The sequence below is a fragment of the Octopus bimaculoides genome, chromosome 5 (genome assembly GCF_046866305.1).
Source record: "Octopus bimaculoides isolate indiv1 chromosome 5, ASM4686630v1, whole genome shotgun sequence".
Lineage (NCBI taxonomy): Eukaryota > Metazoa > Mollusca > Cephalopoda > Octopoda > Octopodidae > Octopus > Octopus bimaculoides.
The window spans coordinates 79,167,495-79,194,330 of NC_142932.1; the positions used below are offsets into that span (position 1 = coordinate 79,167,495).

General features: G+C 36.4%; 1 protein-coding gene across 1 annotated transcript; it reads right to left on the reverse strand.

Annotated features, from left to right (window-relative positions):
• Positions 1-827: 827 nt before the first annotated feature.
• Positions 828-25,012, reverse strand: LOC149135613 (guanine nucleotide-binding protein G(I)/G(S)/G(O) subunit gamma-12-like). Its single transcript, XM_089352496.1, has 3 exons — positions 24,103-25,012; positions 2,500-2,636; positions 828-1,269 (listed from the first exon to the last, which is right to left on the reverse strand). Exons 1-2 carry the CDS (start codon positions 24,195-24,197, stop codon positions 2,531-2,533), a joined length of 201 nt encoding a protein of 66 aa, XP_089208622.1. The 5' UTR covers positions 24,198-25,012; the 3' UTR covers positions 828-1,269; positions 2,500-2,530.
• Positions 25,013-26,836: the final 1,824 nt, after the last annotated feature.

A 26,836-nucleotide genomic window follows, 5' to 3' on the forward strand; every position in this document is an offset into this window, starting at 1 on the left:
AAAACAATACCTCCGCCTTCGCTAAGGCAGAGGTAATAATAATAATAATCCTTTCTGTCTTTACATTCTGAGTTCAAATTCCGCCGAGGTCGACTTTGTCTTTCATCCTTTCGGGGTCAATAAAATAAGTACCAGTTGCACAATGGGGTCGATCCAATCGACTGGTCCCCTCACCAAAAATTTTGGGCCTTGTGCCGAAAGTAGAAAAGAATAATAATCCTTTCTACTATAGGCACAAGGCCTGGAATTTGTGGGGAGGAGGATAGTCAATCACATCAACCCCAGTATTCAACTTGTATTTAATTTATTGACCTCGAAAGGATGAAAGACAAAATCAACCCCGGTGAAATTTGAACTCAGAGCACCCAGATGGACAAAATGCTGCTAAGCATTCTGCTCAGCATGCTAATTTAATGATAATAATAATGGACTCCTGTTGAAGACAATGTATGTGTGTTCAGCTATTGCTGAATGACCTGCACAAATGGTTTGTTTATAGTGATCCAATGTATGCACTGTACACTCCCTCCATCAAACCAACATTGCCTGAACAGGTGCACAAGTGTGTCAGATGTCAGATGTTGAAATGATCACAGAGCGATGTGAAATGAAGTGTTTTGCTCAAGAACACAATGCAGTGCTCAGTCCAGGAATCAAACCCATAATTTCGATATCATGAGTACAATACCCAAACCACTAGGCCACATGCCTTCACAATAATAATAATAAACTGAAGCTAATGATCACAACTGCATTTTAATTATTACATCAAAACAAAATAAAAGCATGAATATACAAAAGTAAGATTAACAACAACAAAAACAAAGTATGATGAACATTGCTTTAATAAATAATTGGGGTTTGTTTTAATTTTTTTTGTTTGTTATTTTTTTAATACTGACAACAAATCGTCTAAAATAGCATTCTAAAAATGGAAAAAAATTATACATTTAAAACCAAATGGAGACTTGAGAAAATTTCAAATAGACTTCGACAAAATGTTTTACAGTAAATTAATCACTCTACAGCAGTTTACACAAGTGTAGCAATATCATGATTGTTAAATATAAACTAAATATAAAAAAAAAAAACAGCAGTGAAACCTAAACCCCTGACTAGGCAAAAATTGGGTGGGTGGAGTTTTAGGTAGGGAAAAGGATGAATTCTGTAGACCAGATCTGTAGAGCAATGCAACATTTGAAGACTGAACACAGGAGGCCACGGGTAGATGATATACAAGTCGTGGTAAGTCAGATAAATAAATCATTTCTGAAAATAGAAAACAAACAAAAACTGATTTATAATTATCACTACCATCACTGACATTACAGTTTTTCTCAGCATACTACTGAAGAATGCTTACAACCTAGGTAATAATCTTTCTCCATTTGTCAGTCTCAGACAAAAGGAAAGATCCCAAAGAATTAAATTCTTCACCTCCCATACACAGACTCTACCAAAAGTTCTCTAATAAAATAATTGGAGCCAATGATAGACCATAAACAGTTTCCTTATATTTCAGATTTAACACTCTTAACTCTTTAACTGTGTAAATAAATTTCATGGTTATTCCAGTAACGATGTTGAATATCAACCAAAAAATAGAATTGATATTTTCTGCAAGTCATGTTGCCTCAATAAATTTGAGATATTTCAACAAAAAATAGTTTCAAACATGACATTCGTCGACAAAAAATAGACTGCTTTCTACAGCTAAGAGTAATGAAATTTTGAGTGGATACATCTGATTTCCATAGTAAAAGGGTAAACCATACAAGCCAGAGAGACTGATCTAAGGAATTCATTTTCTTTTACCCACTTTTTAACATTTACTAATGTTTTCATTAATGATAATATACAAAACCATAGGTAGATAATATAATTCAACCCCACAAAAAATATAATATAATTCAACCGTACAAAAAAAAAAACACCAAAAATGATGACATACACAAGAAAAATTATTGGTTTTCTTTGTAGTCATGTGTTGTTGGCACTCCGTCGCTCACGACACCAAGGGTTCCAGTTGATTCGATTAACGGAACAACCTGCTCGTGAAATTAACGTGCAAGTGGCTGAGCACTCCACAGACACGTGTACCCTTAACGTAGTTCTCAGGGATATTCAGCGTGACACAGTGTGACAAGGCTGACCCTCTGAATTACAGGCACAACAGAAACAGGAAGTAAGAGTGAGAGAAAGTTGTGGTGAAAGAGTACAGCAGGGTTCGCCACCATCCCCTGCCGGAGCTTCGTGGAGCTTTAGGTGTTTTCACTCAATAAACACTCACAACGCCCGGTCTAGGAATCGAAACCGCGATCTTATGACCGCGAGTCCGCTGCCCTAACCACTGGGCCATTGCGCCTCCACAGTTATGTGTAGCTAATGACAAAGGACCACAACAGAACAAAGCTGGAGTAGCTTTATCCCACTCATACCAACATAGAAAAACAGATGTAAAATGATGATGATGAAAGTATAACATTAAAAAATACTTACACAAATGCATCTCTAGATTTTGATATTCAGCTCATAATATAATACAACTCTTCTGGTCCCTGAAGGGGTTTTCTGACTGATTTACCCCTATAACCAATGCATCTTGGGTTGCATGTTCGTTCATGTAAACCAGCAAACTGAAAAATAATTAAAATTTATGTAATGATCTGTTTGAAAATGGAAAAGTGAAAGCAAAACGTTAAAAAAATATTCTAAGGCGTAGGAGTGGCTGTGTGGCAAGTAGCTTGCTTACCAACCACATGGTTCCGGGTTCAGTCCCACTGCGTGGCACCTTGGGCAAGTGTCTTCTACTATAGCCTCGGACCGACCAAAGCCTTGTGAGTGGATTTGGTAGACGGAAACTGAAAGAAGCCTGTCGTATATATGTATATGTATGTGTGTTTGTCCCTCCAACATCGCTTGACAACCGATGCTGGTGTGTTTACATCCCCGTAACTTAGCGGTTCGGCTAAAGAGACCAATAGAATAAGTACTAGGCTTACAAAGAATAAGTCCTGGGGTCGATTAGCTCGACTAAACGGCGCTGCTCCAGCATGGCCACAGTCAAATGACTGAAACAAGTAAAAGAGTATTGTCTTAAATATGATACTTAAATAGACAATATCAAGCCTCCATGAACAAATAAATAAAATATTATCTTTTATCTTTTACTTGTTTCAGTCATTAGATCATTTTAAAAGAAGAAGTTTATATCAGAGTCAGTCTCAAACATGGCATCAAAAGGGTTAAAACCATTCTCATTTTATTAAACATGGCAATTTGTCCAACACCTTTTTGATCATCACAGTACCACTACCACCCCCTATGAGAAACACAGAAAATATAATAGTCATTGTAACAAGGAAAGAAAACGGTATTGAAACAAGTTTTACAACATAAATTACCCTCAATTTGAAATATTTTTCCATTGAAATTACTTCACTTTAAGTAGTGAAAAGAATTTTTTTTAAACATTAATTAGGAGTTAAAAGATTTGTATCAATATACACTTAAACAGGAATTATTTTCAATGCTTTTCAAACTGCTTGCAGCTCCAACTTCACTTTTTAACACAAAATCATGTACTGCAACAAAATATGGTTTCAGGTTCAGTCCTACTGCATGGCAACTTAGGCAAGTGACTTCTACAATAACTTGGGGGTGGGGAATCAAAGCCCCGAGCAGATTTGGTAGTTGGAAACTGAAAGCAGCCAGTTGTGTGTGTGTGTGTGTGTATTTGCCTTTGTGTTTGTCTCTCATCGGTTTGACAACCAGTGTTGGTTTATTTACATTCTTTATAACTTAGCAGTTCAGCAAGGCGATGCCCCAGCATGGTTGCAGTCCAATGACTGAAACAAGTAAGAGATAAAAGATCAATAAAAACCAATAAGTGAAACAAAACTATGAATTAAAGACATTACTTAGAATTCTAATTTCGTAAATTATTAAAATTCATAACTGCCAAGGCAGTTGAATACCTCAGACTGAAACGTTTTTCTAAATAAGGATAAAGACAATAAATTGTCTAAATAGCACTTAACAGAGAGACTTTAAGATTAGTAACTCTATTTGTCTTACATTCAATTTGAAATCTCTTCATGAAAAATCTAATTGGAGAAATCTGAATTAACACTGAGTGCTCTGAATTATTTTAGAACAAAATCTACTATGTAACCATCAAACAGAGCTTCTATTGATAATACCAATTCTTTCGCTAAAATCAAAATAGGTGATTTTAAAGATATTAAACAAAAGCTGCCTAATTTAGAATAGTTTACAATTTTAGAAGGTATTTATTATTTACTCAATTTTAGCATCCATGTAAAAGCTGATATGCTATCACAAACTGAGGATGGTATATAATAACTCTTTTTCAAAAAGTAAACTCAAAAAAAAATACAGAAACTAGGAAGGTACATTTAAAACAATTATACTCACAGCTGCTTACAGCATCGAGTATGAATGAATGTAAACTCTTTCAAAACACTGGTTCTAATTTATTCAATGTTTTTCCCTTCTATTATTTTCTTCAGAAATCAGGTAAACCAGAATTGGTTTCCGCACATAAAGGAAAACTTGCTATTTACTAGCTACATAGGTTTCATTAATGTGGAGGCGCAATGGCCCAGTGGTTAGGGTAGCGGACTCACGGTCATAGGATCACGGTTTCGATTCCCAGACCGGGCATTGTGTTTATTGAGCGAAAACACCTAAAGCTCCACGAGGCTCTGGCAGGGGATGGTGGCAAACCCTGCTGTACTCTTTCACCACAACTTTCTCTTACTCTTACTTCCTGTTTCTGTTGTGCCTGTAGTTCAAAGGGTCAGCCTTGTCACACTGAATATCCCCGAGAACTATGTTATGGGTACACATGTCTGTGGAGTGCTCAGCCACTTGCACGTTAATTTCATGAGCAGGCTGCTCCGTTGATCGGATCAACTGGAACCCTTGACATCGCAAGCGACGGAGTGCCAACAGGTTTCATTAACATCAGAACAGTTTATAGGTTTTTGCTGCTTTCAAGAAAGATATTTTATTTCATCATTGTAACCATTCACAAGAACAGGTTGAGGTAATAGTGAAACTAATTCTGATTTTCATGCTTAACTGATTGCAGTTAGCAAGATTAATCAATGGTTAATTAACCCAATTGACCTTCAAGAAATAGGAATATGGGAGTTATGACACCAACTTCTTTCTCTCTATTAGTTTCTTATCCCTCCATTCTATACAGTACTCAGTCGAGGGGTCTTGTCTTGTGAGTATTTGGTGACTTCACTGGTGCTGTAAAGTGGTTGGCATTAGGAAGGACATCCAGCTGTAAAGATAATGCCAAAGCATTCAATGCAAAGACATAGAACCTGATTCAGTGCTCTGGCTCATTTGTTCTGATCAAACCATCCAACACATGCCAGTATGGAAAAAGGGATGTTGAATGATGATGATTAGAAATTAAATAACTGAAAACTGGAATGTGCTCTCAGCTCATTTGCTTACATACTAGCACTTGGGAATCAAAAACGGTTATTATTAACCAAGGTACTTTGAAACTTCAAGACCAAAAACATACAAAGAAAGAAGAGAAAGACAAAACAAAGCTACGAGAACTCTCTGAAATGTTAAAAATATATTTTTAAATGTGTAAATTGGTAATCATTTATTGAAAGGGTTATTAGTATTTTGACATCCTACTTGTGTTCTGTGACACAATACCTGCTGATTTAAAATGCTTATATTATATTAAAACCTACTATAATTTCAAGTAAGAACTTCAGTTTAAAATAAGTTATGAATTTTAATAATTTAGGAAGTTAAAACACTAACTAATGTTTTGAATTTATATTTACTTCTCGGTTTTCACTTAATCATATTAGTTTCAAATTTTAGCATAAGGCCAGCAAATTTAGGGGAGGGGTAAGTCAATTACTCTGAACATGGACAAAATGCTGCTAAGCATTTTGTCCAGCATGCTAACAATTCAGCCAGCTTGCTGCATTACTTCATCACCATATTAATATTTTGTAAAACATGTTGCAACACAAAATTCTGTGAACTTAAAAAGAGAAAAAGATGCAAATAGATTGAAAATCATTGGGAATGATTCCTGTTTACGTGCATATTAATACAAATTTTTTCACTTTTAATTCTGCTTACTGTCAAAATTCTTATTTTCAAAATTAACTGAAACATGTAGAAATAGGGGTGGTTAAGAAGCTTGCTTCCCAACCACATGGTTCTGAGTTCAGTCCCACTGCATGGCACTTTGGGCAGTCATCTTCTACTATAGCCTTAGGCAGACCAAAACCTTGTGAATGGATTTGGAAGACAGAAACTGAAAAAAGCCCATAGTATATGCATGTGCATGCCATTGTATTTGCATTTGTGTCCCAACTCCACTTGACATTCAGTGTTGGTTTGTTTACATATCTGTAACTTGACAGTCACAGAGACCTATAGACTAAGTGCCAGACTTAAAAATAAGTACTAGGAGTCAATTTTAAAGATAAAACCTTGCAAAGAGTGCACCACCATGGCTGCAAGTCCAATGACTGAAACAAGTAAAAGATATATTTTTTTTTATATTTTGAAATATTATAATGATCGTGAGTATTCTTGGTTTCCTCTTATGAATAGTGAAACAAAATAAATGCTCAGCAATAGAAAATAAGATGTAATTACTTAAATAACTTTAAACAAAAAACTATTTGACTGCTTCACTAGTTTTAAACAACAAAGTCTTTACTGACAAAATAAAGGAGTTAACTGATATCTCCTTGTTGTTGTTCTAATTATCTAGTCTACCATTAGATTTAATATAGGAAAAAATAAAGTCAAATCTAGAGCCCCCTAAATGGTCACTTGAGCTGTAAAAAATAGTAACCAAAATTATCTCAAACAACACACCACCATTTAAAAAAAAAGAACAGTGGATTATGTAATTAGGGGTACACCATTCCTAAAAGAATATAAAAATAATAAATAAAAGAAATGGAATGATAATAGTCTAAATACCTTTAATCACAAGTCAGCTCAATTAGAACTAATTTGGAGCCACAAATATAAAAAAAATTACACTGAAATAGATAATGTAAAGAATCTAGTTTGGTTGTAGTTATTTTTTTTTTTACACTCTGCATCCTTTATACAGATTTTAGTTTAGTGCTTGGAACCTAACAACAAAAAGAAAGAAAAGAAACAAAATCCCATGAGAAAAATTTGTCCCCAGCTCTAAGAATTAATTCTCACAGTAATTAATACAGAAATGGCTTCAGCTAATTCATTTCAAGCTATTTTGACTTTTTGAAAAGTAATTAAAGGAGATTAAAACATTTATTTTACCACCAAAATACAATTGATTCTAATACACTGAGACATACAAACAAGATAATAATTTCTGACTCAGGCACTAAGGCCAGCAATTTTGAAAGGAGAGGTCATTAGTTGCCAATACTATTGATTCTAGTACTTGATAGGTAATTTTATTTTATCAGTTCCAGAGGGTTGTAAGCAAAGCTGACTGGTGGAATTTGAACGCAAACTGTAAATAAAGAGACATAAAATACTGCAAAGTATCTTCTTAAACACTCAAGTGGTTCTGCCAATCTACCAGCCTTTCCACATGTAAATAATGCCATACAGCAAGGAATAGCTATATGATTAAGCAACTTACTTTGAAACCACATGTTTTAGATTTAATTTCCCTAATAGGCACCATGGACAAATATCTTCTGTAGCTACAATGCCTTACAAGTGATACTGGGAAGATAGAAACCATTTATCCTTACATTCATTTTTAATTATTTGATGTCTTCCTGTACAGAAGGAGCTGGATTCTAACAAAGAAACAAAAGCTCCATCATTGGAATATAGATAGCAAAAACAATGTCACATGTTGAACTTGAGAAAAATTTCACATATTTTTACTGTTCTGCTTAGAAATTGTATTTGTTTGGGCATTGGTAAAATGCAATTAGTACACACTGTAAGGTAGCAGGCAATAGGAAGGAAATGCAACTGAAGAAACCAAGCCAAAAACACGAACAAGACAAGGTTGTCTGACCCACCTAGAAAAGTAGTAAATGACTTAGACTGTAATGATCTAACCAATCCCAGCATGGAAAATGACATAAAACGATGATTACATACACTAGTAATTGATTGAGTGATTGACTGACTGACTGACTGACTGTCTGTCTGTGTGTGTGTGTGTGTCTCTCTCTCTATCTCTTTCTCTCTCACTCCTGTATTTAATCATTTAAATTCTTCCTCTGAACAAGGAGCTGGTTTCTGACAAAGATACAAAGCTCCATCTTTGGAATATAGATAAGGAAAACAATATCACATTCTAAACCCGAAAAAAGTCTTGCATAGTTTTACTGTTCCACTTACAAATTGTATTTGCAATATGTGAATCAGTTGACTGACTTTTTTTCCTGAAAATCCAAGCTTATCCAGACTGACAGTTAAGCATGTACTTACAAAACCAAGTCCTCCAATTGTTATTGGTATAAATGTAATGTTGTAATCTGGATATAGAAGCTGGAGGCTTCAAAGCAGTTGTCCATAGTTATTTTTCTTCTCTTTGATTTTCAAAGAGATCTTCACATCAGCAGGACAGCTGCCTTCCATTACAATACATGTATGTATGAATGCATGGCCAGTTTAAAAGCTGAAGGGTTATTGTAGGGCAAGGTAAATGGATAAAGGAGTTAATACAGTGTAAAAGGAAATATTATCAGGTGTTAGCAAAGTTTGTGTGCAGAGATACATGGGGAAAAAGTCATCTACCTGGTAAATATACAGTCCAACTAAGTAAGAGTCTTTAGAGTGAGAACAGATAGGAATTGTCTAAATAAATACATACAGCTTTTGAGATGATGTGTGATATTAACATAAATATGAGAAAAAAAAACTTACATTTGGTTCAGTATGTATAGACAAAGTAAAGAGGGAATGGGTCACATTTTTTAGCATATAGATTCATAAGCTTCTTTTTTCAAGGATTGAAATAAAAGATTCTCTAAGATGTACTAATTTGACCAACTGAAACCAGTGTTCATCACCAGTGGTCACTCATGTGACCACTGGATAAAATGCCTGCTGGTGATAAATATTTTAGACACTATTTTAAAACTAAAATTAGTTGCTACCATTGACAACAATCCTTACAGCTACACCTGGGAGCAGAATGATTGTCTCTGATGTTATTCATATCCCAATGGAAATATTCAAATTAGATAGTCTTTCTATAATTCTGTTTATTTTGGCATTAAATCTATAATCATTTCTTTTACAAAAATCCAATGGTTACATGTTAGGGTCAGCAACTGCTAGAGATATCAATGTAACCCATAATTTCTTTGTGGATGACCTGAAAACCTATGATAAAAATGTTTACAATGCCAAAAAGACAGCTGGAGTTAATATCAACATATTCAGCTGATATAGGAATGGAATTTGGCCAAAAAGAAGTCTTTGTATTTGATTATTGAATGTAGAAAATCAGACTTCTAAACCCAAAACCTATGCATCTTTATGTCGTGTTCAACACAAAGAATGCTACTAACACATAGGCATTGATGAAAATCTATCATCTGAAAATACTGTGAACGAAGATAGAGTAACCCAAGAATATTACACCAGATTTAGAAAAATTTAGCAGGTGGAGTTCAAGTCTCACAGCAAGACAATATCCTACAATACATTTATAGTACTTGTGCTGAAACCAATATTTGAGATATTTGATTGAGGAAATCCACTCCATAGACATTAAACTCCACAAGATCCTGATATCAACTGGAAACTTCAGCAGAAACAATATCAACAAGGTCTACCTAAGAAACAATGGAAATACGGGCTTGGGATTAGTGCAGGCAGCCTTCGAATGTCATATAGCTAAACAACACCAGCAAAAATGAATATATTAACTTCATAAGCAAAGAGAACATCCTACATGTCAGTAATGAGCTCCTCAGGAAGTACTCTCTTCCTGACTTCCCATACAACCCCAAAACAGCTGGACTGCCATACCTCAAAGAAGACCTAGATGTTAAATGCTCAACCAACATATCAGAGAGAGAAAGAGAGAGAGAGACACTATACATGTGTATGATTATATGTTTTCCAAAGACTTGAAGATAACACTAATATTGGTTTCAAATGTTGGCATAAGACCAGCTATTTCAGGGAAAGGTGGGGGGAGTCAATTACATCAACCCCAAAGCTCAACTGATACTTATTTTATTAACCCTGAAAGGATGGAAGTCAAAGTTGACCTTGTTGGAATTTGAACTCAGAATGTAAAGATGGGTGAAATGCCACTAAGCATTTTGCCTGGAATACTAAAGATTCTGCCAGCTTGCTGCTTCGAAAATGACACCATCAACATAAGTACAGCCTTTCTTGGACTCACTACTGTTGCATTACATCATATTTTGTAAGCTATGAGTTTGCAATCCAAGTGCAGCAGATTACTTTAAAATACCTAATGAACAGAAGAAATAGTGAGCCTTTGAAGACTCAAGATGCAACCGAAAATGTCAATTATGTCACATTTCTGTAGAAGACATCATACATGTGGTCAACTGTTGCCTAAAAATGTTATCAAGGTATTACCTCTCAACGTAACATGATGTTGTAACGCAGACAATATACAATGCAATGTCTGTTCTGGGATAAATGTAGAGACTTTTCCTGTTATTTAATATATTCATATACATTGACACAAAAAATATTGGTGGAACATTCCCATCAAAACTACTATTACTTGCAAACATGCTGGATATAGTTGTTTGAGAATGACAAGAAAAAGCATGTACAGTCATAGAGGTCAGTCGCCCTACTGATATGAGCATCTGTTTGAAAATCAAAGAGAAGAGGATATTTATAGACAACTTCAAAGCCTTCACTTTCTATACTCAGATTCATCATCATCATCATCATCATCGTTTAACGTCCGCTTTCCATGCTGAATGGGTTGGACGATTTGACTGAGGACTGGTGAAACCGGATGGCAACACCAGGTTCCAATCTAAATTTGGCAGAGTTTCTACAGCTGGATGCCCTTCCTAACGCCAACCAATCAGAGAGTGTAGTGGGTGCTTTTACGTGTCACCCGCACGAAGGCCAGTCAGGCGGTACTGGCAACGGCCATGCTCAAAATGGTGTATTTTATGTGCCACCTGCACAAGAGCCAGTCCAAGGGCACTGGCAACGATCTCGCTCGAAAATCCTACGAAGGCCAGTCAGGCGGTACTGGCAATGGCCATTTTTGCCACTAATAATTGGTGCACTTGGTTTTGTTAATAAATGCTAAAGTGACAATCTGGCGAAACTGGGTTTTTCAGAAAAAGAAATTGACCAGCTAGCATGCACATTACACAACAATGTAATCATCACTGTTTATGTCAACTTTCCATGCTGGCATGGGTTAGATAGATCATTACAATCCAAGTCAGTTCTTATTCAGAGTTACTACTCTTCTAGGTGGGTCAGACAACCACATCTTGCTCAGGTTTTTGGTTTGCTTTCCACAGTTGCATATCCTTCCAACTGCCAGCTACTTTATAGTGCATGCTGGGTGCATTTTACCAAAGTACCACCAACACTAGAGATACTGCCATGCTCTCAACAAGACAAATAGATCCTCTCAACCCCACATCATCCCCATCCATTCAACAACCATTTTTTACAAAGCATACTAGGCACATTTTATTGTGGAACCAGTACTAGGAGAATAACCTCAGTCTTACTTTTATGATGCATTCATTCACTCAAAACAACATGAGCAAGAAGGTGAATAGAAGAGAACGCAATAACCAAAGAACTAGGATGAGTGGATGAAAGCAAGAGTATAATGGAAGGGGAATGGTTGATGTGAGAGAGTGGTAAAGGGAGACAAAGAGTAATGGACAATAATGGAAACTGATAACGGTGAGACTGAGTAGTTGATGTCAGTAACAAGTGGTCCAAGAAAGAAAAGGTGGTGGTAAAGTGTATGGAGGAGCAACAGAAGTAATGTTAAGGACATTGGTGGTGAGGAATTGAAATATGGGTAGGTCTAATACAATCCCTCATTACACAGACAGCATGGTACAGTGAAGAGAGGGTGAATGTCAGAGATGAAAGGGTTAGAAAGCTCCTATAGCATCTACATGGAAAGGATGGTACAGTGATATCCCTTGCCATCCTTAGTCTTATAGGCAGCTATCATATAGTGAATAGAAGGACAAGTATTAGACATGAGAAGGTATCAAAGCGGTAGAAGAAGCAGAAGATGTAGATAACAGCTGATATACATATATCATCATCTACATCTTTTAAAGTCTGTCTGCCATCATAGCATTTTGTTGGATGTCAATGAGTCAGAAGACTTCATCATGCTCCCATGTCTGGTATAGCATGGTTTTTATGGCTTGGAGGAATATGAACAAAAGGAGACAAGAGAACTGAGCCTTGATGATATCCTTCCTGAGTCATTTCTGTTTCTTATTACTGTCCCTCAAAATTCATATATACCATCAACCACCCCTCTATCCTTGTTCACTATTCATTACCTTAACTTCTACCTCCATCTCTAACCATCAATCATGCTCCTCTCACACTCTTGTGAACTTACTACCAACCCTTCCTGACTTAGTCCCTATTTTTTCTTCTATTCACCTTCTTGTATTTTGAGGGTATGCTCTTACACCTTGTCACCACCATCTTCATCACACTTTCTAACTACTCCCACCCACTCATATAATTTGAGGTAGCTATATATCTCCACTGCAGCAAGTCATCTGTTCCTGTCACTCTATCATACTTTAGCCTCTCAACACCAGACAAAGTCAACTCCCTCTGTATTACATTCCCACTCAGTTGAGTTTTTTTGTCTTACAATTTACTTAGCAATCTCACTATTACCAATACCATAAGTAAAGTACCTAGTACACTCTGTAAAATGGCTGGTGTTAGGAAGAGCATCCATCCATAAAAACCACGCCAAAGTAGACATTGGAGCCCAATGCAGTCTTCTGACTCATTAGATCCTGTCAAGCCACCTAACCCATGCAAGTATAGAATATAGATGTTAAATAATGATAATGATGATTATTTATTTTTATATATACATACATACACACATATATATATATATATATATATATATATATATATATAAATATATATATATATATATATATATATACACACACAGTAGTCCCTCGCCATATCGCAGTTCACCTATCGCAGTTTATTATTTAAGCTTACGTCAATTCCTCCGTGGTGTTGTTTTGCATTTATAATAAAATAAATATGTACAAATTATAAAAATAATAAAAACAAATATACAGTACAGTACTGTTTCTACCTCACGGATTTTCACCTGTCACGTGGGTGATTTGGAATGTAACACCCATGATAGTCAAGGATTACTGTATATATATATGTATATATATATATATATATATATATATATATATATATATATATATATATATATATAGGGGTCAGCCACACTTAAGTGGCAATATACTACACTTTATCGTGCAGTTACTGTTAATACTTCATTTAGAGAATTAACATTGCTTGTTTTCACCTTTTCAATATCAGTGAAGAATCTCACTGGAAAAGAAGATATAAGGTTTGCCAGGTTTTTGTCTCTCTCACCAAGGTCATCAGCTGTCGAACGCCGACGAAGGGAAATAACTCTGAAATCCGGATACGTTCGTGCTGCTGTTCGAGGTGAGAGGGATAACTCCCTTGGCAAACAGGACACAGTCGTGTGTCGATAAGCCAGCTGGAGGAGATGTCCTCCTGGGGCTAAAAGCAACAGTAACATCCACCCCTAGGGGTCAGCCACACTTAAGTGGCAATATACTACACTTTATCGTGCAGTTACTGTTAATACTTCATTTAGAGAATTAACATTGCTTGTTTTCACCTTTTCAATATCAGTGAAGAATCTCACTGGAAAAGAAGATATAAGGTTTGCCAGGTTTTTGTCTCTCTCACCAAGGTCATCAGCTGTCGAACGCCGACGAAGGGAAATAACCCTGAAATCCGGATACGTTCGTGCTGCTGGTCGAGGTGAGAGGGATAACTCCCTTGGCAAACAGGACACAGTCGTGTGTCAATAAGCCAGCTGGAGGAGATGTCCTCCTGGGGCTAAAAGCAACAGTAACATCCACCCCTAGGGGTCAGCCACACTTAAGTGGCAATATACTACACTTTATCGTGCAGTTACTGTTAATACTTCATTTAGAGAATTAACATTGCTTGTTTTCACCTTTTCAATATCAGTGAAGAATCTCACTGGAAAAGAAGATATAAGGTTTGCCAGGTTTTTGTCTCTCTCACCAAGGTCATCAGCTGTCGAACGCCGACGAAGGGAAATAACCCTGAAATCCGGATACGTTCGTGCTGCTGGTCGAGGTGAGAGGGATAACTCCCTTGGCAAACAGGACACAGTCGTGTGTCGATAAGCCAGCTGGAGGAGATGTCCTCCTGGGGCTAAAAGCAACAGTAACATCCACCCCTAGGGGTCAGCCACACTTAAGTGGCAATATACTACACTTTATCGTGCAGTTACTGTTAATACTTCATTTAGAGAATTAACATTGCTTATATATATATATATATATATATATATATATATATATATATATATATATGTACACATATATATACACACACATCTGTCTCCCTCCTTCACAGGTTCCACTCCTTCATTGTGGACAGTACATCTTTATACATCACTCACCCTCATATATATCACAAGTCCATATCAGCATATCCGGTTTTTTCTCTCAGCTCATTTTTACTCAGTCATTCATGCACACTAAAATTATACATCCATTGGAGAATGCCCACTTCATTTCTTTCCAGTTTCTCAAATCCTGATAATTAAGGCTCATATTTCACCACCCTGCAGCATTGCAATTCATATACAAGCATCATAAAATTTATTTTTCATTTTAAAGAAGCCCTAACTCACTGAACTTTTTTTCCAAAATGTTCTCACTCTGGCGACTCTTTCAGAATACCCACCCCACTGCTAATTAGATCACCTCGGTAACAAAGGCCGTCAACTAATTATAGGGAGCCTTCCAAGTGCTTCACAGGATATACTTCCTATGAGGTGTTGGTACTTACAACCCCTGTGAACTTTCCACATATGAAGTCAACATTTATTGTTAACTTGCTTGTGGTCCAACTACATCTCTTGTATGTCCACTGTATATATTAGGTACATAATGTGAAATTCCTACTTGCTCCTTTTCTGAGTAGCAAGCATAGTCTTCCTTGATGGTAGCAAAGGGTTTGTCATTCACTTACTAATGTTTTAGTCTTAGCTAAGTTTACTTTGAAGATATATAATAGGTGCAGACATGACTGTGGGTTGAAAAGCTGCCTTCCCAACCATGTGACCTTGTACATTATTTACATTAGACGGATATTCACAAATTTCTCCTTCAGGTAAAACCACCAATAGAAGAGAATATGACCAAAAACTGCGTGTACTCCATCCCATGCAGCTGTGGTAGGTTATGCAAAGGCAAAACATGTCGCCCCCTCAAAATATGGGTAGAGGAACATCGCAAAGCTGTGACATGAGGAGATATTGATAAATCGGGTATAGCTGAACATGTATAGAAAAATGGAGACCACCTCCCCCTGTGGGATGAAGTTAAAATAATAGACAGAGAACACCAGTGGAAAATACGAAAACTAAAAGAAGCATCATATATGCTAGGACACAACAACCTTCTAAGCAGATCGAGTGCAGATATGACTAGCATATGGGAACCTGTATTAAGGAAGGATAGGAAAATATTAGATTTATAAGCCCTAAAATTCACTCCATAATTGCCCATGGCCATATGACATAGTGGTTAAGAGCATGGGCTACTAACTCCAAGATTCCGAGTTCAATTCCAGGCATAATAATAATAATATCGAAAAATACCTTAGGAATGGGAACCCAGGTTCAAAATTTCCCCAAGACACCTGATGAAGGCTGGAGTAAGTATCTTCTACATTAGCCCAGACTGACCAAAATCTTGTAAGTGGATTCAGCTGATAAAAACTGAATGGTGTGAGAGAATTTCAAAAGTTTAATAACTCAGCTGGTGATAGAAGGATTCTCTACTTGAATGAAGGGTGGATTGTGTACAAAGGGAGATATTTCATAGTAACAGTCCATGTATATTACAGGCCCGTAACAACAGCACAGTTGTTTCTCTTGCACACGACATCATATACCTCATGTAAACTATTTTTCTCATTTTCTCTCAACTCATTTGTGGTCCATTGTTTGTACATTCTAATGTAACACATCCAGTAAATCATGCTCACCTCATGTCTTTCAAGCTTTCACAAATCCTCTGCACTCAAAACCTACACTTAGCTACAATGCAATATCTCACTTTATACACAATCTACTCTTCATTCAAATACAGAACCCTTCTGTCACCAGCTGAGGTGTTAAACTCTTGAAATTTTCAAACCCCATCCTTACTCTCGCTACTATTTCAGAACATCTACTTGCAATTGCACCAAGTTGTATGGAGCCTTCTGCACTTTTGAAAGTATTTCATGAGTGCTCTTAATGCTAACTACTCTTGCATATCTCTTCTATCAGCCCACCTGCGATGCCACTGCATATAAGTAACAAAATTCAATTCAATCAGACCAGATGCAATGTAGCATAAATCTGAATTCAACTATAGGAATTTTATCACTAGAAAAACCATTCTAAAAAAACAGGCTACACAGGTTTAAAGTAGTGAAAACTGAAAACTTATTTTTGCAATATTGAAAATATTAAAATATTTATTAACATTATTTACATTTGACGGATATTTGTCCTCATCTTGTTTGTTGTTAACACAACGTTTTGGCTGATATACCCTCCAGAGCCTTCATCAGGTGTCTTGGGGAAATTTTGAACCTGGGTTCTCATTCCTAAGGTATTTTTCGATATTATTATACCTCAGGAATGAGAACCCAGGTTCGAAATTTCCCCAAGACACCTGATGAAGGCTGGAGAGTATATCAGCCGAAACATTGTATTAACAACAAACAAGATGATGACAAATATCCATCATATGTAAATAATGTACATAATTCCTCATCTCTTAAATATAGAACTGTATTAAAATACTTAACATTACAGAAATTCAAAAGATAACTGCATCTAAAACTAACTCCAATATTGCAAAATATTTACTTTTAAGTATTGTGAGCTTTTAGTACATTATGACCAAGGAAAATAACTAACAAACAGTTCAGTTAATGTCAAAATATTTCATGCAGAGAACATTGACAATTTGGCTAGTAAAAATTATGTAGGGCGAAGACAAAAATAGTATTAGTTATTGAAAGATCTTTTGAGTCTTAGCATGCACAAGACAAATCAAGTATGTTTAGGTTATATTACATCCCTTCAGTAAGTCAAAAACTTCAACATACTTGCTGAAGTAAGTGTACAAGAACATGTACTTACTGGGATAAAAGAATACATAGTCTTATTGAACAGGTGTGGCTGTGTGGTAAGAAGCTTGCTTCCCAACCACATGGTTCTGGGTTCAGTCCCACTGCATGGCACCTTGGGCAAGTGTCTTCTACTATAGCCTTGAGTTGACCAAAGCCTTGTGAGTGGATTTGTTAGATGGAAACTGAAAGAAGCCCATCGTATATATGTATGTATGTATGTATATATGTGTGTGTTTGTGTGTGTGTTTGACCCCCACCATCGCTTGACAACTGATGTTGGTGTGTTTATGTCTTCGTAACCTAGCAGTTCAGCAGAAGTGACCGATAGAATAAGGACCAGGCTCACAAAGAATAAGTTCTGGGATTGATTTGTTCGACTAAAGGTGGTGCTCCAGCATGGCCGAAACAAGTAAAAAAATAAAAGAATACATACATACACACACACATATATATATATATATATATATATATATATATATATATATATATATATACACATATATATATATATAGCAAGTCACCAAGATGGCAGAATTTTTAGCGCACTGGACTAAATGTTTAACATTTCTTCTAGCTTTACATTATGAGTCCAAATGCCACCAAAATTGACTTTGCCTTTCATCCTTTCAGTGTTGATACAATAAGTACCAGTTACGTACTAGGTTCGATATAATCAAATAATTCCTACAAAATTCCAGGCCTTGTGTCTTAAATAGAAAAGATACTTATGAACAGGTATTATTACAGCCATTCTGTCTTCAAAATAGAAATGCAAACAACAGTACAACATATACTCTTTGTCTTAACGAAATTGCTAAACAGTTCAACAAGTAAACTGTAAGCTTTAACATATGCCTAAACTCCCTATGTAAATAGACATATAGGTGGGTAGATAGGTTGATAAGCAAATAAGTGAGAAGACAATGTGAATAGCTGCCAAGAGCTAAATAATAGCGAAAAGTGACAATAACATAAAAATGACCATCATTAGAAGTTGCATACCAGTACATTTCAATAGAAATAAAGCTAATATAAATATTTACAAAATACAATATCAATTACTGTAATCTACCAACACAATAAAGTCCATTTAAAGATAAATAAATCCCACTTGACTAAAGCTGAGATTAACAACATAATCCACCAGTGAATAAGTATAAAATTAGTTAATCCTACTATTACTGCTATTACTTACCCAATTGAAACAATTAATTCTGCTGGGCTTACATGTAATTTGAGAAGGCAGGTTGTAGGTATGAAGTATTTAAAAAATGTACCTCTAAAGGAAAGGCTAAACTGAACTGGATATTCTTTATCAAGGCAACATGAAACGGAATTCACTAAGATGGATCTTCTACATCTTGATACCCTTTCTGTTGCTAAAGCTCACCCATTTCCAACTAAGATAATATTTTCCCTTGGCCTGACATGTTTTCACAGATTGAAAATGAGGAACACTGCTCATATATCAGTGATGCTTGTTTACAACCATCACAAGATTTATAACCAAAGAGACACTAACCCACACTCATGCATGCATGTATGTCCAGGCTGTTCAGTAGACTGGGAGATTATTACCTCAGTTGAAAATAAGTGGGGATTGGCAAGAGGAAGGGCATCTGGCCATAAAAAACTGCCTTAATATACTCTCGTCTGACCCACACTAGCCTAGAAAAGTAAATGTTACAACAATGATGATGATGATGATGTTGATACACACAAACACCAAGTTAGTTCAACCGCTTGATTTCTACAGTGTATAAGTTTATGCCTTAAGAATGTGCCTAAACTGTAAAAAAAAAAGCTAGATCTTGGTTAACTCGTTAATTAGAAGTAAACAGGCAATACACTTAGAAGCAATTTTTAAAAGGACAAGTTACTTTTAAGAAAGGTCTAAAGGTAAACAAGAATTTTGTCAGGTTCCTACGAAGACAAAGTAAGCAAAAGTATTTCACATAATTTTGTCATGGACGTGTGGTTAAGAAGTTCGCTTCACACTCATGATTCAGTCCCACTGTGTACTCTGGGCAAGTTTTTCCAACTATATCACCAGGCCAACCAATTCCCTGAGTTTAAATTTGGTAGCAGAAAGTTGTGTGGGAGTTCGTCACATTCTTGTTAAATTTCTTCCAGCCACTTGAAAATAATCAAATATAGCTCTTATATAATTTTGCCCAAAAAATAATCTGGTGAAAACCTAAAAAAAACTCAAAGGGATGGCAAAAATTTAATAAGGACCGCCCGTCGTGTGTGGCTCTTAACCGGTGTTGTTTACGATTAGCAGTTCGGCAAAAAGAACCGATAGAAGAGGTGCCAGACTTAAAACTGAGGTGATGTTCCAGCATGGCTGCAGTCCAATGATTGAAACAAGAATAAAGAGCTATTTTCTCCCTCACTATAAACATTATGGGTTCTCGAAAGTTTGCACGTTTAGAAATGTGTATATGAGTAGAGATGATTTTTTTTTAATATCACACTCTCATCATAAATATAAACTGAGAGTTATATTACAGAAAACAGAGAAATAGTTGTCTGTTGATGTTTGAATAATTTAGAACTAAGTCAGCTGCCACTTCACATAGTTCAACACAGGTTGATGTGGTGGGACAAACAGCTACACTCAGAGAGAGAGAGAGAGAGAGAGAGACGGAGGGGTGCCAGGCCAGCTGCCTTTATGTGAACAAAGAATTAATTGATAAACAGAGCGAAGCCACATTTTTGCCGATTTTTATAACTTAAAAAACACAGGAAGGAAGAAATGAAGAGATGGAGTGATGGTAACCGAATAGTTTGTCGAATTTTAACAGTGACATGCGCCAACATTTTACGAAACAAACCGCCTCTTTATCCGGTGGCAAATATTTGTTAACAGAGAATTCCCATCTAAGTAATCATGCACTGACGAAAGTAGGATAACCTTAATTTTTCAAATGGAAAATAATAACAAGGTCAAGAATTGTGGAGAGAGGAACGATCAATTTATGTGGACTCCTCTCAATAATTAAGCGGTATTTATTTCATCGACACCGGATGGATGAAAGGCAAAATCGATTTCAGCGAGATATGGGTTTAAACAGTAAGAGGGCATAAATATCGAAATAAAATTAACAAGACTTCAGTGGCTCAAATTTAAAGCTATCTCTTTTAATGCTCATTCTCGTTTTAAAAGAACTTGGCTAATATTTAAAAATATACTATTTATTATATATTGATTCCTTTAAATTTTCAGCTATAATCTTAATAGCTTGTTGCATCAGTTACTTCATCATCTAACACAAAGTGTGTAAGGCCGATCTTTGGTAAAGATCGCCGAAGACACTTTTTACGGAAAAGGCCGATATTTCGGACTGGTATCGAAAGATCGCTCACACATTTAAATCTTCCTCTATCGATGATATTCAGTTATATTTGATATTTAATGATAATTTTGATTTAGACTAGTTCACAAAAGCAAGTACTGATCAAGTGTTATGTTATCGTATCGTCACGTTTCAATACGACCCATGTGATGTACATCAGTTTCATTCAGACTTACGCAAAAACAGAAACCGCGAAGTCTTGTCTCAATTGATCGCCGTAATATACAACTGACTACTAACGCAAATAATAATGAGAAAAAAACAGTATTTCTTCAACATTGTTTATACAGAATGAACATTTTGTCATTAGATACAAAATCTTTCGAGTAAAGAGAAATGAGATTCAGCATCATTCACGAATTTCTCAAGACTATTAACGAAAATGATTTAATTGGTAAATGATTAAAATTATTATATGAAATGAAGAGTTTTTAATTAGCTGTAACGAACATACCTTCCCTGATGTGGTAAATAATAGTTGTTTCTAGATTAGGTACAAGACCAACACTATAAGGGAATAGTCGATTGTTTGGTTGGTACGTCACTTATCAACCTTAAAAGGAGGAAAGGTAGTTAGCCTCGGCAGGATTTGAACTCAAACTAAAATGCTGGAACAAGTACCACAAAGTATTTTGTCCAACACCACAATTCTGCCAATCTATCACCCTAATAATTTCTAATTTAGGCACAAGGCCACCAATTTGGAGGAAGGATAGTTGGTTAAATTGCCAGTAGCTTGATTGCTACTATATTATATCAAACCTGAACCTTCAGAGAAAATAAGCTTAGAAGCTATGGTTCGAGCTGAAACTTTTAATATAAATATGAAAAACTATATATATATATGCAACTTTTTACATTCAGAAAGTGGTCCAGATGGACTATATGTAATCTGAACCTTTCTCCTCTTATTATTATTTTTTTTTTTTACGGAATCCCACGTTTTAGGCTATGGAGATTCCGATTCTGAAAAAGTTTTTCAAAATTTCGATCCCCCCCCCCCCGGTTTTTATATAGATCTACAGGGTAAACTTAACCCTAACTCAAACCCTAACCCTAACTCTAACCCTGACCGTACCCCTGACCCTGACCCTAAACCTAACCCTAACACTAGTTTTGTGAGATTTGGCTGTTATTTCTAGCATGTAAATAGCCTGCTTGGTGGGGGGGGGGGATTGAAATTTTTCAAACAATTTTTTTTCAGAATCGGAATCTCCATAGCCTAAAACGTGGGATTCCGTAAAAAAAAAATTAATAAATAAGAGGGGGAAAGGTTCAGATTACATATAGTCCGTCTCCGCAGTTTAATTAATTAATCTTTTATAAACTTCTTAAAAAAAAAAAAGAAAAATACTCTCTATTTCCTAAAAGCATTAAATGTGCTAATTACTGCCGATACAGTGAGGTGGATGGTTACTTTCGTTCGTAGCTTCGTATGACTAACCCTCGAAAATATTTCGGCTGAGTTTCAAAATTCATTCCATTAAAAGTAGTATTTATCAACTGCAGTCGTTTAACCACTAAGTACCGGAGAGAGTAAACTCATCGTTAAAGGCATTGCAGCCACGATCACCTCGTCGTTCTTACAGAGTGAATCCAGAATATCATTTTTCTATATTGTTTTGTTTTTTTTCCTTCTTTCATTTTTAAATGATAACGTATGGTTTGGAGGAGATTTGACTGCTATTGTGAGTGACTACATAGACTCCACCGTTGTTCGTGATTAGGCTCAGGTCAGCTATGTTTGAGTATCCTTAAGATTAAAAACTTCAAACCATGACCAATCCGTTCTTTTCCATGACAAGAACTTGGATTTTTTTTTTAAGGCTATGGTATGGTTTGAAGGAGGTTTCAGCTGCTATTTCTAGCAGTTTCAACACCTACATAGAGACCGTCCCTTGTAGTTATATGTAGTTTGAAATAGCTAATTAAAACTTGGAAAGCTAATCTTAGACAGAAATCTCACTCGACACATAAACAGACTAAGAATATATTTAATATATACCAAGAGTGCATTCTTAACTGCAAAACTGGTTGTTTTTAAGATTTATCAACATTCTAATTATTAATACGTTTCATGTGCTGCTATGAAGGACTCGAGTTCAGTTTCACACTTCATCTTACGAAATTGAATTAATGCCCACAGAAAAGCTAATAATATATTTCTTCTCAAGACAAAGCCCGTCTTATTGCTCTAGTTGGAGTCTACCATTAATTATCTTTATACAAGATAATTATCGCGGTAGCCACGCTATCGTTTTGTAAAACGAACCCATCAGAGCATACGATCCTAGATAGCTCTAAAAAGACGTGATGGTCATGGTTACAACGCCTTTGCTCATAAGTCTACTCAGAGCTGAACTGGGGCGAAACTACTACCATCATCATCAACACGAGCATCACCATCACTAGACTGCTATTACTACCAAGATGTCAGCCATAAAGCAACACTTGTTCATTTTCCATTACTATCGTAATAAGATAATCAATGATGAAGAATAGCAACAATTCGTTAAGATGACTGATACACTACCAAGGTAACTAACTCATCAATCGATATTATTATCCAACTGGAATTAGATCGAATAATAAACATACATAATTTAATTACTACTGCTGTTTAACCCCCACCTTTCCCAGATCAAACCCGATCGAGTAGAATTATGATCAAAGCGGTATTCCAAACATGACCATCTCCAGCACTGTTCAGTGACTCTCCCATTTTTACAGACACTAAGGAGTGTGAGGGAGGTGTAGCTGCTATTTCTAGCAAATCCAGCTACCACGTAAAGGCTCCCGTCTTGGTTTCTATAGCAGTGAGTCAGCGAGAGCTTCTACATGACGGCTAGATTTGCTAAAAATAACAGTACAATCTCTTTCAAGTTATACCCCCATCACATGAGAAAAGAACACATTCAAAAATGTGGCTCAGGGTGCATTGCAAAAGGAAGAGTCGAACAGATTACGAATGGAAAGCCTTGGATGATGAATCTGCTCGATTCCCGCAGACCTGGGGCTAAACCGATTAACTGGTAGGTGTGCATATATGCCGACAAATTGAAATGGAAGAAAATGATGTGCGCGACTATAAAGGATACGGAATAGGCAGAAGATGGTTATAATTAAAAATAATAATAGTAGCAGATTCTAGTAATCAATAATTCGTCAAAAAACAATCCAAAACAAAGAAGTAACAAAAAGCAGTTAGTTAATTAACTGAAAAGGAAAAGAAAATCTAATTAAGATTGAAGAAATCATCACTTACTCCTCTATAGCTTGCGACACAGGAATTCTAGAGATACTAGCTTCCTGGCGTAACTGGGAGAGTTGTTTCTGCAGAGACTGGACTTGACTAGACATTTTCGAAGTAGAATTCAATTACTGACAGACAAAATACTGAGTGAATGAAGAAATACTTAAATTGGCTGATCGCACTGAATACTGACAAAGTTCAGTGAAACGAGACGTCAATGAGATTCTCGTTTGCAATTACTCCGCTTCTTTGATGACGTCACATGGTTACAACTAACAATCTGCTTCTGCTTTTTTTCTTTCTCTCTGCTTCCTCTAAAAATTCCATTCACATAGGCGTCACTATACGATCATTTGACCTGGTAGAAATAACAGCTAAATTCTTTCAAGCCACATACTACTGTCTTTAAAAGACATAATAAGACTGCACCATATAGCACAATCTGATAGATGTAAACTAAAATCTCCAGCCGACTGAAACTATTATCCGTGCAACTAGTAGACAATGAGCTCGGTTGTTAGCAATTTTTGAACAATATACAGATTGGGTTGTACCTGGTCTTTGAAGCTAATTGGCCTGTTTCGGTCTTATTGGACATCCGCGGGGAAGCATATTCTATTTGGATAGCAAGGCTGGCCGGGATCGATGCCGGTGTGCGCGCATTCGCGCGCGAGTGTACCCCTTCCCTCGCAGACTTCACATTAGAGGAAAATGAGGAAATACGAGGAACTAAAACTGCTTTGTGATAACAACGGTTGGGCAACTTCAGTGTAGCCGGTAGAGGTGGGCTGTAGAGGTTTCGCATCGCATACCCTCCTTCCTTCGTTATACCGACTTGGTGCGCTTGCTCTAAAGCAAAGGCACTTGAGAAGTTAGTATGTAGCGTTGCTGAAAGAGCTTCCTATCATCTCTGGTTCTCAAGAAAACAGAAATCATGGGGTACGCCCCGTGATTAAGACTGATCATGACGTAATAGAGGGTGCGCCGATTCTCCCTTTCATAATCCTTATGATAACGGAACTGAAATGCACGTGGAGAGGTGCATTTTGTTACCTGGAGATGTGGTTTTGAGGTTTGCGCACTTCGCATCATGGAAAACAGGTTGGTTTGAAGATTCGTATTGCTAGGTCCGGTTTCATAATCGGGTCAGAAACGAATCTTTTAACCACCTTTTTCTGCTCCCTGGCAACTGAGGACGAAGGCAGACCAAACTAACCTGCCGGAGTGTTTGCTTTTTTTTTGACCAAGTTTATGGTATTTTTCATGATATAATGTTTTGAATGACACAACAATGCACTATAATACAAACAATGGACTATGATAACTGTTGTAATTTAATCATCCATAGTCTGATATGATATTTCGGAATAGAAATTCCTTCTTCAGATATCCCTAGGAATTGGTGGAGTTGCTCCTATAATCAGCTTTCCAACGGTGTCGGTTTGTTTACATCCCCCGTGAATTAGCGGTTCGGCAATAGAGAGTGATAGAATAAGTTCAAGTTTTAAAAAATATTGTTAACCAATATAGTATATCTAAGTACTTGTGTCCATTTGTTCCACTAAAGCCCTTCAAGGCGCTATCCCTGTATGGTCGCAGTCCAATGACTGAAACAAAAGATAAATGACATATTTTCTTTTATCTTTGTTCTACTAAAACCTTTCAAGGCAGTGTCCCAGCATGGCCGCACCCAATGACTGAAACAAGTAAAAGATAAAATATATATACGTTTGTGTATTTGTTTTGCAAGATTCTTGATGTGTTGAAACAGATATTGTTATATTTGGGGATGGTCATATGTTTTGCCAATTAATAACATGCCCTATACTTGGTCTTCACTTCAGAATGGACTAAACAGAACAGGAAGAGACACGGGGGAGGGGGAGTCGTTGAAGAGGTCACAGGAGATTTCCAGACAAAGGACACTAAAATAAAAATACTAATAAAGCTGAAGTGAAGACAATGTATAAAAAGAACGTGTGGTTGATTGGCAAAAAATATGACCTTCCCCAACTATAACAATAAAAGATATATTTTTTCTTTTATCTTTTTTTCTTTTACTTGTTTCAGTCATTGAACTGCATCCATGCGAGAGCATCGTCTTTAAGGATTTAGTCGAACAAATCGACCCGATAACATATTTTTAATTCTGGCACTTATTCTGCAGCTGCCGAACTGCTAAGTTGCGGGGACGGAAACAAACAGACAACAGTTAAGTGTGTATATTATTACTGGTAATGTGTGTGTGTGTGTGTGTGTGTTCAGACTAGGACCCTCACATGAAAATCCCATGGAATGTTTTGCAAATTTTTCCCTACTTTCAATCGGCCGTATTTGGGAAATGCAAATCAGTTTACTCGGTTCTTTTATGGAGAACCCCAGCATTTCTAAATTTTCATGCAGATCTATTATTACGTAGCCCAGTACCAGGTACAATAAGTTTCCTTTGTTGTTTAGGACCTGTTTGGTACAGCCCCAAATTACTTTCTTTCCTCCTTCCTGGTCATAAGTCACCACTTCGCGTATTTCACAGTAATCCTAGCGGGATGTTTCATTTCACTTGTACATGAGTTATACATCACAATCAAACATACTATGGTGCTATGGGCCTGTAGTTTTTGGTCACTGTATCTCCTGGCTTTTAGCTACTCGTGTTGTGCGTGCAACTATCAGCTCAGCATTTTTGTTCTTTTGAATAGATTAACGAGGAATGACCTGTAAAACATGAGCTCTCTGTACAAATAAC

What these genes read in the sequence shown, in the direction of transcription:
- LOC149135613 (XM_089352496.1), bottom strand. Translation starts at nt 24,197, where the DNA reads ATGTCTAGTCAAGTCCAGTCTCTGCAGAAACAACTCTCCCAGTTACGC. An exon ending in GTGTCGCAAGCTATAGAGGA is followed by an intron (nt 2,637 to 24,102) that starts GTAAGTGATGAT and finishes ATTATTTTTCAG; the next exon opens with TTTGCTGGTTTACATGAACG.